Raw genomic sequence first — 20,535 nt, 5'->3', positions numbered from 1 at the left:
AACTTACGTTGACCCCAAAGAAGGAAATGAGTAGCGTTATGCCAAAGAGCAACCAACACAATATGTTGTAAAATTAAAAAGATCTACTGACTAACCACTGTCTTGTGGTTGTCGTAATTTGTTATACCGTTGACTCTTAAAATACAGTACAGCATAGCCTAATCTGCGTTGTGCCAATGCAGATTCTAATCGTATTTTACAATTTATAGCCCTTTATACCGAACAAAGATTTTCGCCTTTTGTATCCCCAACAGTCCGTATCCATCGCACAATCAATTCATATTTCTAGAAGTAAAGTTCTTGCCCACAGTTGCCATTTCCACGCGTCGTACGGCGACAAGGATCCACTTGAGAGCCCTTGCCGCTGTTAAGATCATTAATCTCGGGTTTTGTACCTTTTCATTCAGCACCCTCGGCAGTTGTCTAAGTGTAAAGCAAACAACGCCACATCAAGATTTAGCGGTCTTTGTCGTTACGTTGTTCCGGGAGACGAGGCATCATCTGTCGTTCGAGAGGTAATCTGTGCTAAGGGGAAGATGCTCAGTTAGGTCATCACTAGTAAGGATTTCACAAGACCCTTTGTTCTTGAACGCGGCGAGGATCTGCTTCGTCATACGTAATCGGATTATGCGAGTTAGCTACTGTCAAGAAAATGTAACTTGGGTTTCAAGTGTGAAGTGGCGTTCGACATGTTAAGGTGTGCAGTGAAAGGAGCAGGTTTCTTGACGTCGTAAGGGCGCATTATGTTGAATGGTTACGTTTCTTTTATGTGGGTTGTATACTCAGGACCACAATACGTTTAAATGTTGTGGTATACAAGGATATACAGAAACGGAAAGTTGTATTTATATAGCTTTGTATGACAAGTGCAAGGCGATTGGTCATAACAGCTTTATCTAAAGTTGTCTGCAAATAGAAAGACAGCAGTGATTTCAGTATGTTTGATGCCTTTTGATAATTGTCGGCATGTAGCAGGATTGCAGAAATAGAAATATTCGTCAGGTTATAATAATAACGCACTTAAACTATTTCATTTGAACAGTTCTAGGATGGCGTAACTGGCTATAGGTTTATCACAAAAACCTCAACTATACAATTGTTTCAACTGCCACAAATATGACATTGGCAACGTTGCCAACCGCGACCAGCACTCCCAGCTCCAGGGAGAGCCGTTCTCGTCACAGAAGAAGCGCCAATTTACCCACAAGGTTACCCAGCATCACCCCACCGTCGACCCTCATTGCCCCCACCTTGTCGGATCTAAACCCAGTCAAACGGTTTGTAAAATTGTTTTACCCTTTCGTGTTTTTTAAATATTTTGTTTGTTTAAAAATCAGCTGACGTTTTTGGGGGTTATCTGGTCAATCTATTTAAGTCGTATTCAATTTTAAATATTTTTATTGATAGTTTCAAGGCTATTTGCTCCTATAGACTTGGGCGACCAAAATTAACACCGTTATTTCAATGCACAACTGAGGTTTAAAACCACTATTCATTAACAATACGTGTAGTTGACATCGCATATATATATTTAATTGTTTTTACAAGCAGTGCCGTGATCTTCATCTTTTACAAGCTCCCGTGTTAAACATCCTGGATTACATATAACGTGCCGTAGTGTCCGGTTACCCCTTATCACGGCTAATATGTTTGATCAGTTTTGTAAGCGACTCGGAAAAAGCCGTGCCGAAAAGAATTAAACGCCACACGTGTAATTGTGTTGTGGCTTGATCGTTCTATCAACAATGGCACGGTATGTTGTGGTCTAGCTTACTGTTACGCTTTTCCCACAAATCGCGTTTTATTTTTGTTTACCCAACACGCGTCGCTTGATTGTCTCGAGAAATCGCTTTGTGCAGATTTGCCGCTTAAGGGGAGTTTATACCGCCTAACGAAGCGAGCCACTGTGTCTACACTGTGGATCGGATGAAAGCATTTTAACAGTTTTAATGTTGTTATTTTAAATACGTTTTATAAAGCAAATGATTTTTAACTTTAGCAAGAAACAGACAAACCAATACATTTGAGAAAAAATTGTTTCTAACGGAAACTGACCAGTTTGTTTTAAATGATGTTGTTTGGTTTTGGAAACTGAGAAAAATATCCATCTGTATGTTGAGCTTATTACTCGCCATGATAATACGCTAACACAATCAGCACACTCGACCCATTGCGGTACATATAACGGTGTAGCTGCAGCGTACATAACGTTGCAACGTTGCGAAGAAATTTTCTTTGACTTTTTAGCGCTATTGTGTCTTATGTTGTCTTTCATCAAGTACAACAAACTTGAATCAACACGTGTGCAGCCGTTTTATACTTATTTTATTAGTCTCTTTGTTCACCAGAATCAATGTGTTACATCCACCCACCGTGCCACGAAGGACAGTGTTCATGGAGACGGGAGAGTCGCAGTTTCACATGCAAAGAAGATGTTTACTGATGCAGCAGCAGAAGTGGATGCGAGAACACGGGGAGTGGCAGAAACCGGTGTACGGCACTGCGGCTGTTAAAGAAAATTACAGGTACTGTTACGTCGTTTTCGCCAACTGTTGTGAACATAACTTTGCCCAGCAAAACGTATAACAATTGTCCTGTGACGCAACAGTTAGTGTTCCATTGCGTGACAATTAATGTTCTAATGCGTGACGTCAATTGCCTGTGTACTGTGTATGTTGCAATCATTTGTAACTTGCCTCGTGGTGTACGTTTGTAAACTGCTGACAGGCATAATTTGAATTGAAGCCATCAATCTAAACTTTGATACCTTTATTTAGCAGCTAGAAAGTATAAATAAATTGCTGAGTTGATAAAGCTGCATTTGTGAATCATTTTGCTGGTAAGTTTGGCTTTGTACTGTAATGTGAAGTTTTGTTCTAAAACTGTAAATGTTTGGTTATTTGTGCAGGATTTGTTCGGCCTTTAAAACATCATTAAATACCAAAACCCCTGTGGCCAAACAGTCGGTATGTTTACTTGTTGTGTTTCGAGTGCGATTTGTGCTTTATACGTTTTCGTTTTCATTCGCAGAAAAACCGGAATTGACCATACCATTAAAACGAATTGTCGTTCCTTTATGGTGTCCGCGTTTTTTATTGAGCCACATTGTGTGACGTTTTCGTGAAAACAGGGGAACACGCGACAGAAAACGTTACATAAAAGTTTTTCGACTGGCCGACTGTCAATTGTCTAGTACCAACGCAATCACGACGAAGATGGCAGCAGACGATCCCGAATTCGATTTAGACGACGTGAACCAACGCACGGAAGAATGGGTCGAAGCGAGTGTTCACTCCTTCCGCGATGGCGAACCCTCTACATCGAATCCGCTGGAGAATGTAGCGCAACGCCCACCCTCAGTGGATGGTTCGGTGATAAGTAGCGTGCGCACATTATCTAGTTCGGCTATCTTAGAAATGAAGCGGAGATCTAAATTAAAATTGCAAAGTTTACGTATGCGAATACAGCAGAATTATGAGTTACAGTCTATCCAAAGGGAGAGGGAACGTGTTGAACGTGAAGAAGAAAGTCGGCACCGCGAAGAAGAGCGTCAGCGCCGCGAAGAAGAAGAACTTTGTTCGCGCGAAGAAAAGGATAGACGACGAAAATTGGATGAGATGGAAAAGGCAATCCGTTTCAAACACGCACTCCACATGGCGGAGCTGGAAGTAAACTCCTACGAGGAAGACCCCGTTGAAGTACCCCTATCTGTTCCATTGGAAGGATTAGGTACGGCAGTTACACAGACCTTGATTACAAAGTCCAACGAACCAAGTAAGTCTGTTCCGTCACCTATTAAACCCAGAAAACTAGTTTTGAAGCCCGAAGCCACTCCGTTCGAGCCTAAATGCCGTTGTAATTGTGCAAACACCAGTAGTGTCGTTGGCGAAGTCCGCGAATTGTCTGTGTCTGATCTGCCAGTATGTGCTTTGCCGGAGCCCCAACCGTCGACTAGTAATCAGCGACCTGTTAAGAAAGATTCTAGACTGCCACCCCCACAGATATCAAAGTTTGCCGGTGATCCTATGGAGTACCATGCCTTTATTCGTAGCTTTAAATGCCATATTGCTGAACATGTTTCTGACGACGACGTGCGCCTCAGTTACTTGCAGCAATTTTGTGTCGGTGATGCTAACGATTTGATTAAGCATTGTTCCATGCTCAGTGGAGAAGGAGGATACGCCGAGGCCCTAAAACTGCTAAAGGAAAATTATGGCAAGGATCACATCATTGCGCGCACCTGCTTAAACCAACTACAGTACGGACCGAAACTTCGCTCGGAAGACGTCCATAGCATGCAGAAATTCGCGAGGTTGATGAAGACATGTCAAGTGGTACTATCCCAAATCGAAGGCAACGCAGGTTTGGACACATTTCAAAATTTGTTGGCGATTGTGCGTCGTTTGTCCAGTGACATGCAAGAGCAATGGGACAAAGAGGTCGCCCGTATAATTAAAACATACGATCGAGAACCTAATTTCGACGACCTCACCGAATTTGTCGATAATCAAGCTGCCGTGGCAAGTTCGTCGTTTAGACGGGCCCATCACCCCGTACGGGAGACGCCTAGTGGTCAAAGAAAAAATAGGGCTGCGACGTACGTCGTGTCGTCTGAGCTGCCGGGAACTGAAGCCCCGCAGGCTCGCTGTTTGTTTTGTACAGGGCTCCATGATTTGACCACTTGCAATTCGTTTGAAAAGAAGCCTGTCTACCAACGATACGAATTTGCACGAAGGCAAAGACTGTGCTTTAAGTGTTTGCAGAAAGGACATAATGCAAGAGATTGCAAGGAGGAGGATCCGTGCAAGATCTCCGGTTGTGATTCCAACTCTCATCATACGCTGCTACATCGGGAGGTTTCTAGAGCAGAAGCCAACCGCAGTTCTGCTCCTGAAGAAAAGGTAACCAGTGAAGTTAATTCATTTCACTTGGCGTCAGATTCCAAGCCCTCTGCAATATGTGGCAATACCAGTATATGTGGTGATATGTACATGAATATCGTACCAGTTCGGGCGCGAAATGGCAACATAGAATTTCTCACTTATGCATTTTTGGACTCTGGTGCCACTAAATCTATGTGTAGTCAACGGCTAGTGGATGCCCTACACTTGCAAGGGGAGTCTCGTACTGTATCGCTTCGAACTGTAGGCCACGAGCAAACTATGCCAACAAAAATAGTTTCCCTGTCTGTTGCTCCTGCCTTCGATGATGGACCTAGTATTAATCTTAACAGTGTAATGGCCATCGATAAGCTTCCGGTAAAAACTAACAAGTTACCATCAAAGACTAAACTGAAAAGGATGTCATACTTGCGCGGTTTAGAGTTTCCACAGATCGAAGGTGGAGAAGTGACACTTATGATTGGCGTCGATGCTCCTGAACTGATGGTTTTCCAGGAGACGCGCTGCGGCAGCCGCGAACAACCCATTGCAGTAAAAACGGCTCTTGGGTGGTCTTTGTTGGGGCCATCGTTTGTGCCCACCAGCGGAACACGCATTGATTTAAACTACGTAAGTAGTTTTGACGACAACGTGAGCAAAGAGATCGACTGTCTGTGGAGAACCGATTTTTCTGATTTAACCATAATTGATGACAAGAGAATTTCGCGTGAAGACCGATCGGCGCTCGAAATTATGAAACGGGACGTGTTGCATGTAGACGGCCATTATCAGTTGCCCTTGCTGTGGAAAGGAAATCAAACTCAACTTCCGCCAAACCGCGTGTTGGCAGAAAGAAGACTCCGTTCTCTCGAACGAAGACTAAAGAAGGACGAGAAACTTCGTGAGCGATACGTTGGCACTGTGGAAACCTATATCCAAAAGGGATACGCGAAAAGGATCTCTTCGCACGATCGCGGCCAAAGTAAACGAGAGTGGTATCTTCCACATCACCCTGTTTTGCACCCGCGCAAGCCTGACAAGGTGCGCGTCGTGTTCGATTGTGCCGCAAAGCACGCAGGCGTTGCATTAAACGATGCCCTAATGAGTGGCCCAGATCTGATGAACAACTTAGTAGGCGTCCTGACAAGGTTCAGAAAGGAACCCGTGGCGGTTGTGTCAGACATTGAATCCATGTTTCATCAAATCCGGGTAAGGCCAGAAGACACTGCGAGCCTTCGTTTCTTGTGGTGGCCCAAGGGCGATCTGTCCAAGCCAGCGGAAGACCACGAGATGACTGTACATCTTTTTGGCGCAACATCCTCTCCGAGCTGCGCCGCTTTCAGCTTGCTCCAAACTGCGGAAGAGTTTGGCCACGAGTTCAGTGCTGCAGCTACTACAGCGCTAAAATCAAATTTCTACGTGGACGATTGCCTTGCAAGCGTGGCGACCGAGGACGAAGCAATTATGTTGGTGAAAGACTTAGGTCAGCTCCTGCAAAGAGGTGGCTTCCACCTAACCAAGTGGATGAGCAACAGTAATAGAGTTTTACAATCAATTCCTTCTGACGAACGGTCCAAGATGGCGAAGAATCATGATCTTAATTCGGACGTAGCTGGAAGAATTTTGGGCGTGTTTTGGAACGTCCCAAATGACGAATTTGGATTTGATGTGCAGATGCCGAATAAGTCGCTGACGCGCCGTGGAATTTTGTCTGCCGTCAGTGCGCTGTACGACCCCTTAGGTCTTGTTGCTCCTGTTACAGTAAGTGCCAAAATACTTTTGCAGGACCTTTGTCGTCAAGGGTTAGGATGGGACGAAGATATTTCAAATGAAGATGCTAATCGTTGGAGAAGCTGGATGGAGGGACTTCCTATGTTAAGCCAAGTACGGGTTCAACGCTGCATTAAACCTCCTTCCTTTGGAAAGATAGTTAAGATGGAAATGCACCATTTTGCTGACGCATCGTCTTCGGCCTACGGGGCAGTTTCTTATCTGCGCCTTGTTAACCACAATACGCAGGTGCACTGTTGTTTTTTGCTTGGCAAGTCACGACTTGCACCGATACATACGGTATCCATACCACGCTTGGAGTTGACGGCAGCGGTGCTAGCGGTTAAAATGGATGGCTTTCTGCGACGAGAGTTGGGCTGTCCCGACTGCGAATCGACGTTCTGGACAGATTCCATGTCGGTGTTGATGAGCATTAGGAATTCTACAAAACGTTTCGAAACCTTTGTAGCAAACCGACTGGCAAAGATTGACAGTGGAAGCAGAAGTGAGCAGTGGCGACATGTTCCATCCAAATTAAACCCTGCCGACGACGCCTCACGTGGCTTGTCTGTGAAGAAAATGGTGAATAACAACGTTTGGCTAACCGGTCCACGGTTTCTTTGGGGTGACGAATCTACTTGGCCTAAAGAAGAAGAAGTTTCAAATAGAGATGATATTTTAATGGAAGCAAAGAAGGTCAGTGCAAATTTTACGTGTGGAACCGCTTGCGAGACGGATTCTATCTCAAAACTGATCAATCATTACTCCGATTGGAATCGCCTACGACGTGCAACCGCTTGGTTGTTACGGTATAAGCGCGTTTTATTGTCGAAACGGTGTGCAGATACAAATACGACCATTCCGAAGGGAACCCTTCAGGTTCAAGAGCTTCAAGAAGCTGAATTGGCACTGTTTCGAATTGTGCAACAACAAGCCTTTCCAGAGGTGCTTGAAAATCTGCGAAAAGGCAATGGTCAGTGGAAGAAAACGAAGAACTCTCGAACGTTTGACAAGCTTGGCCCCACCCTACGCAACGGTCTCCTACGCGTTGGAGGGAGACTTGAATTGGCCTCTATTTCGGATGATGCGAAGCATCCTATTATACTTCCAGGCAGACATCACCTCACCGACTTACTGATTGTCAAGTTTCATAAGGACGTAGGTCACTCAGGAATGAGTCACACCTGGTCTGAAATCCGTCAAAAATTTTGGATTATAAAGGGCGGAGCCGCTGTACGCCGTGTGTTGGGCAATTGTGTGTTTTGCAGGAAACGAAATGCGCCCGTTGGCGAGCAACTTATGGCCAGATTGCCGATTGATCGTGTGAACTCCCATAGCCCCGCGTTCACGTACGTTGGCGTTGATTATTTTGGACCGCTAATGGTGCGCCAAGCAAGAAGCCAAGTGAAGGTGTACGGCTGTCTATTTACCTGCATGACGGTCAGGGCAGTGCATCTGGAGGTAGCTGACAGTTTGTCAACGAGTGCTTTTATCAACTGCCTGCGAAGATTCATCGGACGACGTGGCAGACCAACTAAGATTTGCAGCGACAATGGAACAAATTTTGTCGGAGCCGTGCGTGAGCTAAAAGAGGCTATCGGAAGATGGAATCAACAGAGCATTGATGACTTCTTGAGACAACAGGACATCCAATGGTCTTTTAATCCTCCTGCGGCAAGCCATATGGGTGGCGTCTGGGAAAGAATGATCAGGTCTGTAAGAAGAGTTCTTTCTGCGTTGCTGACGGCACAAAGCGTGACCCGCGACACCCTTGAAACGGTGCTTGTTGAAGCGGAGTCCATTCTCAACAGTAGACCCATTGTTCCAGTGGTGATGGATCCACAATCGGACGAGCCGCTGACTCCCAATCATTTAATTTTGTTGCGTCCGTCGCCCAACATGCCACCTGGCGTGTTCGTGAAGAAGGACTGTTACGTTCGCCACCATTGGCGACAAGTGCAATACCTGGCTGACCAATTTTGGCGTCGCTGGGTGCGAGAATACTTACCCACTGTCATTGAACGACAGAAGTGGTTTTCGAAGCAGAGGAACGTCGAGGCAGGCGACCTAGTGTTGGTTGTGGACGAATCCATTCCGCGAGCACGTTGGAGAATCGGCCGAGTGATTTCGACCTTTCCGGATGCGCATGGTGTCGTGCGCTCTGCACTGGTAGGAACCGGTGCCACCTCCGTCAGACGACCCATCACCAAACTGTGTTTAGTGATGGACTCCCGCGGTGATTGCGCGACCGGCAAATTGTAAACTGTTTGCGATGTTCATTTTCGTTCGTTTTGTTCGGTGTATATTCAACGACGTTTTGTGTTTTAGAATGTATGCTCCCCTGGAGATACATTCGGGTGGGGGTATGTTACGTCGTTTTCGCCAACTGTTGTGAACATAACTTTGCCCAGCAAAACGTATAACAATTGTCCTGTGACGCAACAGTTAGTGTTCCATTGCGTGACAATTAATGTTCTAATGCGTGACGTCAATTGCCTGTGTACTGTGTATGTTGCAATCATTTGTAACTTGCCTCGTGGTGTACGTTTGTAAACTGCTGACAGGCATAATTTGAATTGAAGCCATCAATCTAAACTTTGATACCTTTATTTAGCAGCTAGAAAGTATAAATAAATTGCTGAGTTGATAAAGCTGCATTTGTGAATCATTTTGCTGGTAAGTTTGGCTTTGTACTGTAATGTGAAGTTTTGTTCTAAAACTGTAAATGTTTGGTTATTTGTGCAGGATTTGTTCGGCCTTTAAAACATCATTAAATACCAAAACCCCTGTGGCCAAACAGTCGGTATGTTTACTTGTTGTGTTTCGAGTGCGATTTGTGCTTTATACGTTTTCGTTTTCATTCGCAGAAAAACCGGAATTGACCATACCATTAAAACGAATTGTCGTTCCTTTATGGTGTCCGCGTTTTTTATTGAGCCACATTGTGTGACGTTTTCGTGAAAACAGGGGAACACGCGACAGAAAACGTTACAGGTACAATGAAACGACCAAACCATTACTTTTTGTCCATATTAATTTTTGTTTAATATTATTTCAAACATTTCGTGCAGAAGTAAGATGTGAAATTTGACAATTTGATTTTGTCAAAATGTTCTTTATTTTAACCTGCTTAGTTTTACCGCGGCCAATGGTAAAAAAGCTCTAGTACAGTTTCATTACTACGTTGAACTTTGTGGAATGTTGTGGTAGTTTTCGTCCATATAAGTCAACCTCACTTTTATGGTCGGTGGTGACATTTTATGTATTTGAAGGTCAAATATTCGTTCAACGCTCAAAACGCAGATGGAAGATCGACAGCGAATGCGAAATTACCAGTGGCAAGAAGCCGTAAGTGAGAGCATTATGACGTCAGAAAAGGACCGACGCGATTGTCTGGAAGACGCCGAAAAGCGACAAAACCGTTTCAACTTTCTTGTGACCTTTACGAAAGCAAATAAAGAGGTAATGGTGGATTGGCAATGACGAAAGTCGGCAAGTAAAGTTTTAACAGGATGTTTATTTATTGTCCTTACAAAAGAACTCTTTCAAATCTTACTTTACTGCTTGTGTGTGGTACGCTTTGTGCCCTGTGGTCGTGTTCTATCCCCCTGAGTTTGGTTTTTGGAATTGGATTGTTATTTTATACAAGTTTACTTTTTAGGAACAACTGTCGTTAAAACGTACTCAAAGAGTTGTTATCGCAATAAAAAAGATAATCGCGACTGCTTTCGCGGTCACCACATGGTGTATATTTTGGTGTGTTCACAAACCAGGATAAAATACAACAGTTTAAAGCAAAAGCGGAAGTATACTTAAAAGGCATTTCTTTCCCTTTCCCTGTTTTCTTATTAACTGTCAGAACCTTTCACATTCTGCCGAATACTCTTCCCTGTACCGCAAGTTCGTCATTGACTGACTAATTTACCAGAAAATTACAAGTCAACAATTGTTAGCAAAATACTTTCATTTATATTTATGTTTTGACTGCGTTTATTGTTAGATGATGGAATCGCGTTGGAAAGAACGAAGGCATCAAAAACAGATGGAAAATAAACGAGACTCGGAACAACTCAAATACAATCCGATTAATTGGAGCCATACGTTGAAATGAGACGAAGAAGCATTTTGGTTATCATCGCGCAATGCATCACTTTTCATTTGCGATTTCGGCCATAAGGCTATACGTTTCATGCATTAAATCATTTTTTTCATTTCTATGCGGCGTCTGATAAACACTTTTTTTGTATTTCGATCAGCCCCCTGTTTAAGTGAAGGCTGATTACCCTTTTGCATTCGGGTCATACGTTTTTGTACGTTTTGTATTCTCTTTGTATTTGTTACAAAATCCCTGTTTGTTTTCTTGTGTAGGTACGTTTTAGACAATTGATCATCCCTAACGCTAGTAAAGAAATATCATCTGCCCTAAATCGCCTGCATACAACGCGCACCTGCCCAACCAAAAGAGATTTTTTTAGGCTTTGGGACTGCCACGTCACTTCACACGATAATTTTTTCCCGAAATTTTCCAATAGTGATCAGACTAAAGGCAAATATACACTTTTACTTAGAAATATGATACTATTTTCAAAAGTCTGTGTTTTAGGTGAATGAAAACCTTTTCGTTGTCATGCTTTCTCGAAATCACTGTGTTGTGTTTCTTTGTTAATTCAGCTGCGCTTCCTATGTGTTGACCTTTACCTACGTTTCGTTAAATTTAATACAATTTTTTTCCCTTTTACATGACACAAAAAGCCAGAATTCGTGTTCTGTGTTTAGACCACGCTACACATAAAACAAGTAATGTGCAAATCGGAATGGCCATTTTGCTTTTATTGCGCCTGATGCGTTAAAATATGCAACCCAGCCACACCGAATTGTCAATGTGAAATCATATATTGCGGTTCTTTAGGAAGATATACATTTCCGGTAGTTGTCACTCTGGAGCCACGTAAAATCTTTCCACTGTCGGATAAGTGCACTTGAAACGGATGACAGTTGTTTGTTTTGTTGTCTATTGCCAAGGGTGGAAGGAAAAAGCCCTTCAATCCGCAAATCTGACACAAATTATTCAATCACGTCCTGGTGAGTTCAAAACCCGCCAATCTACAAACACAAAGCGGTACGAAGTCCGAGAACGAAATGTTTATTCTATTAAATCATTGCCTAAATTTTTAAATATAACGTAATGTAAAAAACTGTTATTGTCATCACAAAATACGATTCACGCTTCTGGAAAATCGTTTTTTGTAAGGTTACGTATTACCTAAATCTTTGTTTTGGCTTATCGTTACTTCACGGGGTTACTACTTATTTGCGAAAACAACAGAACAATTCTTGTTTAACAATTTTAAGGACGAGTGTTTTAGGTTCGGCCAGATTTTGTCGGATTATTGGGCCTTTAAGTCTAATTTTCGGTTTCGGCAAATACCTTTTGAAACAGGTTCGGTGGATTACTAGTACATTTCAAGGAGTATTAACTTATATGTACTAGTGATCTCGAAAAAAGCTAGAGACAGTTATAAACAATCATTTTAAAATATCGGCCATGAAGAGTAATGTTGCTATTTATAATCACAGTCCTCAATATGCCAAACTAGGGATATTCAATCCTGGAACATGGATTCGTTAGCTACCAGGTTGCAGGAAATATAGGTCATGATCGCATCGGTCTGCTTCACACTTCCAATTAAATGGGGACACACTTGATTTGCGTGGTGTTACGTGGTTCCCAACCACTTTGTAGTCACGGACCCCTTTTATAAATGTCATAGGTCTGCGGACCCCCAACGTAATTTAAGTCTTTCTATGTATTTCACTTCTTGCATCATTTATTACTTTCTCTATTTGATGCAGCATTTTAATCAATCTTCACAGTCTTAATTTTCAATGAAGTTCTGTACTAGTGTTGCAATTAATTCGATCGAGATGTCATTAATTCGATCGAGATTTTCTGCTGTACAAAACGTAAAACAAAGATCTGTAAAGTATATTGTCAGTTACAGTTTGCACTCGTAGGCTATGCCGGATTGTAAAAAAGGTTTAGAAACTAGAAAATATTGTATTGTTGGGTAATGATACTAAAAATATTTCCCTCCACGGATCCCCTAAAACCATCTCACGGACCCCTTGGGGGTCCGCGAACCCCAGGTTGGGAACCACTGTGTTACACTAAAAAAAACAGCTAGATTGAGACGTCATATAACTTACATGTTACATTAATTGCTAAAAGAACAAATAGTTTCAACATAGTGTAAAGATCAGTTAGTTATTTTTGTTTAAATTTTTTGAATTGTAAGCTTATTTTACTTTAATTAGTTCTGTGAAAAGCTTCACTTAAACGAATGCAAAACAAATTCAAGGTTAATTTCAAACCACAATTTTATCTCACATGGCTTACATGTTTATAAGGTCGTACAGCGGTTTTGCACTACATGGATTATATTAATCCAAACCGTAATCTGTCAGGTTATAAGTATCGCTTGGAGAATGATACCTTGGCAATCACTATGTGTAATCTCGTTCTCTATTTAGTCTCAATGTTCTCTTGACCAAGATCACGTGTGGCCTAACTTTTGAAAAAACAATATTTTGGTGGCCTTAAATTTGGTTTTACCATTTCACGATCTCTAGTAAGTTTGTAGAAATGAGGAAGGGCTCTTGTGGTGTTTCGATTTGTTTATTCTTGAAACTATTCTCCTTACCGGAAGGACACGTTGTTGAAAGTCGATAACGGGCAATACAGGACACTAATGGTTGGCAATTTTTGAGTCAATGGTGCATTTGTACTTGTTGTTGATGCAACACGATTATCTTTTGCGGAAAAACTGTGTTTCAATTAACTTTATCCTATACAACAATAAACATCTATGGCCTTTACCATACTGCAGTACGGGCTGCTGTTGTAGGGAACTTTGATAATGGTATAATGCTTGTGCTTCAAAAATGTTTTTGTCAGTCAAGTGGGTTCATATTTACTAACAAAGAACTTGCTTATGTTTTATTAATTGTTTTCATGTGTGTTATCGTGGCCAGGAAATGAAAACGGAAGGAAGCTTGCGACATCGGAAACAATATTTGGGTTGTGGTCGTTGAGCATTTATTGTTTGGTTTACCGACCGTTTTGTGAGTTTTACATGTACGACCTAACGAAAACAACAAAATTTTTAATTCACATTAACATTGCTCAACTTTACGGGTTAATAACGATTTCGGTACACTTTGCGGATGATTAACAAAGCAGCAAAGAAAACTTATGGATTAAAGTTGTATATTAAACTATATAAGCATTACCACGACCAAGTGCTTAAGACAAAATTATGTCGTACTTGGTGCATAATAATGTACCATTGTCAGCTTCATAATAAATTCGAAAGTTTCACTAATCCCAACCCAAACGCAATCCATACTAAATTTTTTGCACCAGGCCCATTGCATGTTCACCTGAGCGCAATCCATACTAAGGTTTATTTGTTGCACCAACGATAACAAACGATGTTACAAATTCCACTAGCATCTCACGTAGAGTAATTTCGTGAGACTAATCCATGCAAAACACATCCGTTCGTGCCAGAAACTTGTTTGTTGTTTGATGAATTATCTACCTTGCGTTTAACCGCACACGAGTAGTTTACATGTGCGGTGCGATCCAATGGCAGATGGAATCACGATTTGAGCTGAAACTACAATATTAACGATTAATCCTTGCATAAACGAATTCTTAATTAGGCGAAGGCTTGGCTAGTTTGGTATCGGGTAATTTTTTTGGCCAATTTTGGAAAACTTATATAATCAACATTGTGGTTATTTCTGGGAAGGGCAGTTTGGAAGGAATATTGGTTTTAAGTTGCCGGATTTAAACCCGAGACGTACGTTCCCTCCTTTCGCAACTTCTACATTTGTTACTGTATAACTTTATCAAAAGCGCTGTTCAGTCAGGCGATGTTCTTTTTTAAGTACAATATTTTAGTGTTTACTATAGGTGTCTTCGCTTATTTACCATAGGACCGCAATCCAGGGTAGGTAACACGATTAAAGACATGAGAACTATGAAAACCAGCTGTTTATCTTTACCGTGTTATTCGTCATCAGTAATTTCACGAAAAACATGTACTTGCCTTTATAATTCCCACACTTTACAACCACTTTGGAAAATGTGATACACAAAGTTGGCCTGCAATCTCTGATCTGCATCAAAAAGAACGCGGGCGGTAAATGGCCCCGACACCCATAAATAACCATTACGGGACTTTGCGGAAATTTGGGGTCCTGGCGCCTTTCCAGTGACGTGATCACGTAATGGACCGTAGCACAGTTGGTTCGTGCGCACACGCTAATTAATAAAGCTGGAGAAAACTCATTTCTTCGCCGTAATCGGTTTGTGTCGGTGTTTAGTGAAGGTTACGTTGACAGACAATGCCCAGGTGCAAGAATTTTTTAAGTCGCGTTTTATATGCGTTTTTGAATTTTTAACTTTACTTTGACCAGTTCGTTTCCAAGCTTGTACCTGGGTGATCTACGAACGATTTGCAAATAGTCCTGATTAACTTACTTCACAGGTCTCATTTTTCGTGTGAACTATAATAATGCAAATATACTATCTCTAACTAATTTTGTTTTATTGGAAAAGCTTACGTTTACATATAAAGAAAAATATATTCAGTTGCCCTTTTTCCAATTCCCCTTTCTTCGATTCATTTTTGAAAGCGCCAGTATTGCGTTCACACCCGTCATCTGTAATTCGACAGATCTGTAACCAAGTCTCCCGTGAAAAAAGATATTGGCTGCCTATCAAACGATTTTGTTTATTGATTAGACCACGAAACTAGACTCTCTTCTCCAGAATGCACTCGCATTGGCAGATAGTATAAGATTCCAAAGCCTTGCATTTTTTAGTTTTTAGCAGTGGCTTACTTCCGGCAATCTCTTGGCAAAAGTCATCTGTTGCGGTCAGGTCAGGAATCACTACTGGCGCACGTAGGTGCCTTTAAATGCTCTACCACGCTGCTTAACCGAAACGGAAGAAACTAGGCAAGGTCGGAAGATAGAGCCGCGATAACGTCAAGGGGATTTGTCGTGGATCGCAAGGGTGTTGGCAAGGTTCAGTTGAAAAGTTCGCCAGTTGCATATGTGCAAAAGGCAAATTATCCAACCTGCAAAGGTTATCACTGAACTTGCGTCGACGCGTTTCCTAATACACGATGTAAATCAGTTCCACTTGACGAGTTTTTGAACGCCTGCAAGCCAGAAAAGCAAAATGTGCTTATTCGATTCCCTCGAAAGACACAGCACTTGATGCGCAACGACATACATGTAAATAAGTCCACCAGTGTCGCTCAGGGCGCGGGCTTGGGTTACATTTGCGACCTCAATGCGACTTTCTCAAGGTTGATACGTCCGGAAGCAGGAAACACACCAGAGTGATACGTACTTGAGTTTTATTGGATTGAGGCAAGAAGCTTACAAAAATTAAACCAAAAACCACGCGGGAATTGTACAAAAACCTCTTCCAAAAAGTGACATCACAATCCCCAGGCGCGAATAATCGCTAAAAGCTATTAAATGAGGTAATCTTTAGATATAAACGTGAAATATTCCGAGCATATTAATAATCTAATCACGCGAAGGTAGACGGATTATTTTTAACGCACTGATAACGTCAAACAATTTCGTACATTATCGGTTTTTGTAACGTTTTAACACAACATGGTGTGTGTATAGTATCACGTATACGCTTGACAAACGGCCCCTTTTGACTGTTTGGGCGAACCTCATTGCCTACGCATAAACAAACTTTGTTACACAAGTTCGAAAGTGAGATCGATGTGATTGGTTGTTTACTTTCTGTTGACAGCATGCGATAACATATCTCCCAAAGAAAAAGCGATTTGGGGTCAATTCAGTTAAGTTTAAAACGTTTTGTTACCTACCCTTTGTAGAAAAACATTTTGCCAAGAAATAAGTTGGGTTTGAAAAGCTTTTTTTTCTTACCATTTTGTAGAAAAACAAGTGACTCCATGTGTTGCAAAATGCATGGTCGAGTTTTAATCTTCGTGATGAGCGTTTTGTCAGAAAATAGGCATGTTAATCTCCTTTATGAAATGGTTTCATAAAATACATCGTTGATTCAGTAAACCACACATTTTCTACAATGATGTCGTTGTTTATTATTGGTGTATTTTTAATTCTGACGTCATCGATTTATGCCTTCCATAAGCTGAGAAAAGAGCTATTATCCTTTTAAACGTTTATTGTCTATTTGAGTTGATATGTTAAGCCACCAGTCGAGTATACATATATTATAGTTTACGTAACTGCTTTTCGGTAAATCGCTCAGAAACGTTTGCGGGCAAGTGACCTCATGTCGTGGTTGCCTCAGGGGATCACCGGGCGACCTCAGACAAGACCCCAACACAACCAGGTTCTGATGCACTGAGATAGGACCTGTGTCCGTAACTAAAACGTCGACTGTCGAAGCTAACGTCATTGTGCGATTATTGGCTTTGATGTTTATCCGACGTCTCCGTTTACTTGCATGTGAAAGCAGTGTACATTAACTTTAAAGCAGTAAAAGAGACTGCCCTTCCACGATAAAGCAGTATCGAGGTAGCTGAATTTGTACGGGGATTACCGTTATCTCGGCGCCTGTGTCAGTAAACGAGTGTCTTAAGTCTCTACATTACCTCGTAACCAACCCCGCTTCTAAAAGTGGGCTCTGACCGTTGCATAAAGTCTTATCGAAATTATGATCAAGCCTTCTCTAGCGGTCAAATTGAAAACTGTTTCATCAATGTCGTATTTCGGACACAAGCAACAAACCGTGTTTTTGATTCGCGCTACCCCTACTATAGCCCACTGCATAACGTAGCAAAATATATGGTGTTTGGCCACCCACGTAGGTTTCTTCAAATCTCAACTTGCAATGCACTTTTAACTAAGGGCTCTTTTGCTATTAACACGCAACGCATAAATTTACGCAAACATATCATACCGATATAAATGGCAACAAATTATGTTTTGAATCCAGAAAGTACTTAGATACATCTACCATCATTTTCCTTTTAGGAGCTATATGTAACACTTTAATGAAACACCTTTTTTGAAATTATAGTGTTTTAACAAAAATATGTCTCATATTTGACAACATAAATCGTTTGTTGGATAACAGTTCGTCACTCACTCACGAACTGTTTAAAATACTTCGAACGCGAAAAATTGCTTTTGCTTTCATAACGCAACAGCTTTAGTATACTTACGTGCCGTTTCGCTTATAGGACGTGATTTCAGCCGGAGATTTTCTACAAACAACGGCCCCAGTCATTTTGTTTGTGTTGTGTATTGATTTGTTCCACTCTCCCTGAGTTTACATCCCACCGCAAGCGTGAAATTTAAGATATCGACGATAAGAAGCACAACCTTTCCGCCGAATTCATTCACGCCCTATTACTCGCTTGCTAAACAGGTCTGGCGTTGAAGGAACCCTTCAACAGTCCATTAAAATTTTTCAGTTTGTTTAATTTCGACCGCTCGGCTTTTTTTAACTTGCAAACCAGGGGTCGAAAAGGAAGTCTAAACAATGTAATAAGAGAACCTTTGAAGTAAAAGCACATTTTATAGGAAAAAACCATACATGAAGCTTTTTCCGCTATCTTCTTGCAAATTTTGTAATGTAATTCAACGTTTGAGATGATTTGACAACGTAGTGATCAGATTTGCCCTTTGTTATCCACCTGATGTCAAACAACACAAGCTAAATCAAGATCACAACAGATCATGTATATTTGATTACAACGCGATCCCAGATGGCGTTGACGTCATAATCTACTGTTCGTCTACATTTGCGACTTAGGTAAAATGTCATAGCGAGGGACAGTCGCATCGCTTCCGCTGATCCGTTCAATTGCCTTGCGACGAAAGAATCTCTTAGCCTGAAGGCAATAAGCGGTCCTTGTATAGACCCCTGGGGGACACCAAGCTGGTGTTATGCCAAGTTCAATGTTGATATTGCACATGTGTTGAGTCAAGAACTTTACCGCACAAGTGCCTGACACGCGGTTTTAAACGGAGATGGATTCTCCAGTATTTGTGTTGAATGTTTAGATAACCTGCAAATGCTTCATACTTTTCTGCTCACGTTTGCACAGTTTCGGGGTAATTTGTAAAAATTTTAGTTCGACTTTTTTGTATTTGTGTAAAATAGAAATAAATATGTCACGCAACGAATCTGTTCAAAGCATCAATTGAAAGAGTTTCGAGTGAAACCTAGGAAAACCAGACATGCTCAAAAATGCTACAAAAGAAAAAAGAAAAACAAAAAATGGTGAAGAATGTAATGCAACAGCGCCAGTTATCAAAAAACGGCATATTTGTTTGTGAAAACGACAGTTTTGGGAAATCGACTTACAAATACCGAAAAAAGGTTTCAATAGGCGTATTCATGATTCAGAAGGCGAAGTTTGGTTTACCTGTCAAACATTGCAAAACAAACAATAAACGCACCATTTTGCAGTAAAATTAAGTGGAGGGTCATAATTTTTATGCTGCTGAACCATCAAATCATCGAACGAACTCTCTGGAAGTCATGTTTATCAACAGGCCGATACCTAACATCGGTGACACCATACAGCGACCGTGCACATCAACGCTCTACCAGATGCGATATTTCATCTACCAACATCTTGCGCTACAAATCGAACAGTTTGCCCGAAATCGACGTCTTCGTTTTGTCACAATGGATCTGATTCCACGTTCGAGAATTGAATCTGATTGTGATGATTCTTCCATATCGTTGTCCACACTTCGTTTTGACAGCACAGAAGCGTGGCATCGATACGCGAGAATGTAGCAATGCTTTTTCAGCCGAAATCCGCAACGACGTCGCTCCACCATGTAAAGACTCCGTCGGAATCTAAAATAAAGGGCAACATTTAGTTACGAAAATAAGTACACTAGTGCACACTTTTATAATTAAGTTTTTTAACAAATCATCAGCAAATTACAAAGCATAAGTTATTATCACACGACTTCAGTTTTTATGCCAATTTGCATAAAGTCGTTTTTGACCTGATACTCAGTTTGCCTTGTATGTCACAAAAACATTTAATTTACACAATATCGATAAATGCAGATTAAGTGACCAATCCTTTTTACCTTTCAATGTTAACGTCCAAATCTTGCACTTGAAAACTATCCTCGTCGTTGGCTGTTATGGCCGCTGCTTCACATGTGGTGCAAACACAGACTACAGCTGTCATAAAAAACAGCAGAACTGGTCCGCGTCTAAAAGCAACAATATCCATTCTTGCGAAATATTTATTACCTTTTAACAATTTAAGATGTGACTTATAAACCGCTTTGTTGGTGTGTGTCTAAATGCAACGTCGCTCTCTCAACTTATATTTTATCAGCGCGTTTTTCGTCAAATTTGGCGTTCGTTTTTTCTTTTCTCTCTTCAGCACATCCCTCCCAATGCGATCGGCGTCAGATACCGAAAATTCGACAAAAATACCAGCAGATATCAGACATTTTTAGCACTGTATACACATATTTAGCAGTGAAATAGGATAAAACCCTGTTCTATAATAACAATATCATTTTCATCAGCGGACTTTCCAACAGCAAAATCGATGTGCAAGTACGTCAGTACCTCGTCGCAGGTTCAACCTCTTCGGTTAATATAGACCAACTTGTGACCTATTGATGTTTCGGCTCGATATTAACTGTTCAATCGATATGTACTTTTGTATTTGTGCAACACCCTTTCTTTTGGTAAAAGCCGCTAAGATGCAATGAGGATGCAAAGCCTAGGTTCAGACGGTCTGATACTAAAGAATAATTAGGCGAAGGGCATTGTACTTTATTGACTACTTTCTTTATTCTCAACCAATAC

At 41.4% G+C, this 20,535-nt stretch overlaps 3 protein-coding genes across 6 annotated transcripts; 2 read left to right on the top strand and 1 right to left on the bottom strand.

Moving 5' to 3' along the window:
• The first annotated feature begins 995 nt into the window (after nucleotides 1-995).
• On the top strand, nucleotides 996-10,986 carry LOC145222098 (uncharacterized). Its single transcript, XM_080088119.1, has 4 exons — nucleotides 996-1,277; nucleotides 2,349-2,525; nucleotides 9,923-10,112; nucleotides 10,651-10,986. Exons 1-4 carry the CDS (start codon nucleotides 1,117-1,119, stop codon nucleotides 10,759-10,761), a joined length of 639 nt encoding a protein of 212 aa, XP_079944245.1. The 5' UTR covers nucleotides 996-1,116; the 3' UTR covers nucleotides 10,762-10,986.
• Nucleotides 2,526-9,559, top strand: LOC145222097 (uncharacterized). Of its 4 annotated transcripts, none has more exons than XR_013859295.1 (2): nucleotides 2,526-9,326; nucleotides 9,396-9,559. XR_013859295.1 is itself a non-coding variant. In XM_080088118.1 (2 exons), the coding sequence occupies exon 2, from the start codon at nucleotides 3,216-3,218 to the stop codon at nucleotides 8,910-8,912; it is 5,697 nt and encodes a 1,898-aa protein (XP_079944244.1). In that variant the 5' UTR covers nucleotides 2,526-2,839; nucleotides 2,909-3,215; the 3' UTR covers nucleotides 8,913-9,559. The 4 variants fall into 4 exon arrangements, 2 of the variants coding, with proteins under 2 accessions (XP_079944244.1, XP_079944242.1); XR_013859294.1 differs by having other exon boundaries at nucleotides 2,526-9,453; nucleotides 9,518-9,559; XM_080088118.1 differs by having other exon boundaries at nucleotides 2,526-2,839; nucleotides 2,909-9,559.
• Nucleotides 10,987-18,864: 7,878 nt separating the features above from the next.
• On the bottom strand, nucleotides 18,865-20,191 carry LOC145224759 (uncharacterized). Its single transcript, XM_080091341.1, has 2 exons — nucleotides 19,797-20,191; nucleotides 18,865-19,554 (listed from the first exon to the last, which is right to left on the bottom strand). The coding sequence occupies exons 1-2, from the start codon at nucleotides 19,943-19,945 to the stop codon at nucleotides 19,314-19,316; spliced, it is 390 nt and encodes a 129-aa protein (XP_079947467.1). The 5' UTR covers nucleotides 19,946-20,191; the 3' UTR covers nucleotides 18,865-19,313.
• Nucleotides 20,192-20,535: the final 344 nt, after the last annotated feature.

Source organism: Phallusia mammillata, chromosome 4 (assembly GCF_965637545.1).
Source record: "Phallusia mammillata chromosome 4, kaPhaMamm4.hap1.1, whole genome shotgun sequence".
Lineage (NCBI taxonomy): Eukaryota > Metazoa > Chordata > Ascidiacea > Phlebobranchia > Ascidiidae > Phallusia > Phallusia mammillata.
This window is presented reverse-complemented; position numbering and strand designations above follow the sequence as displayed.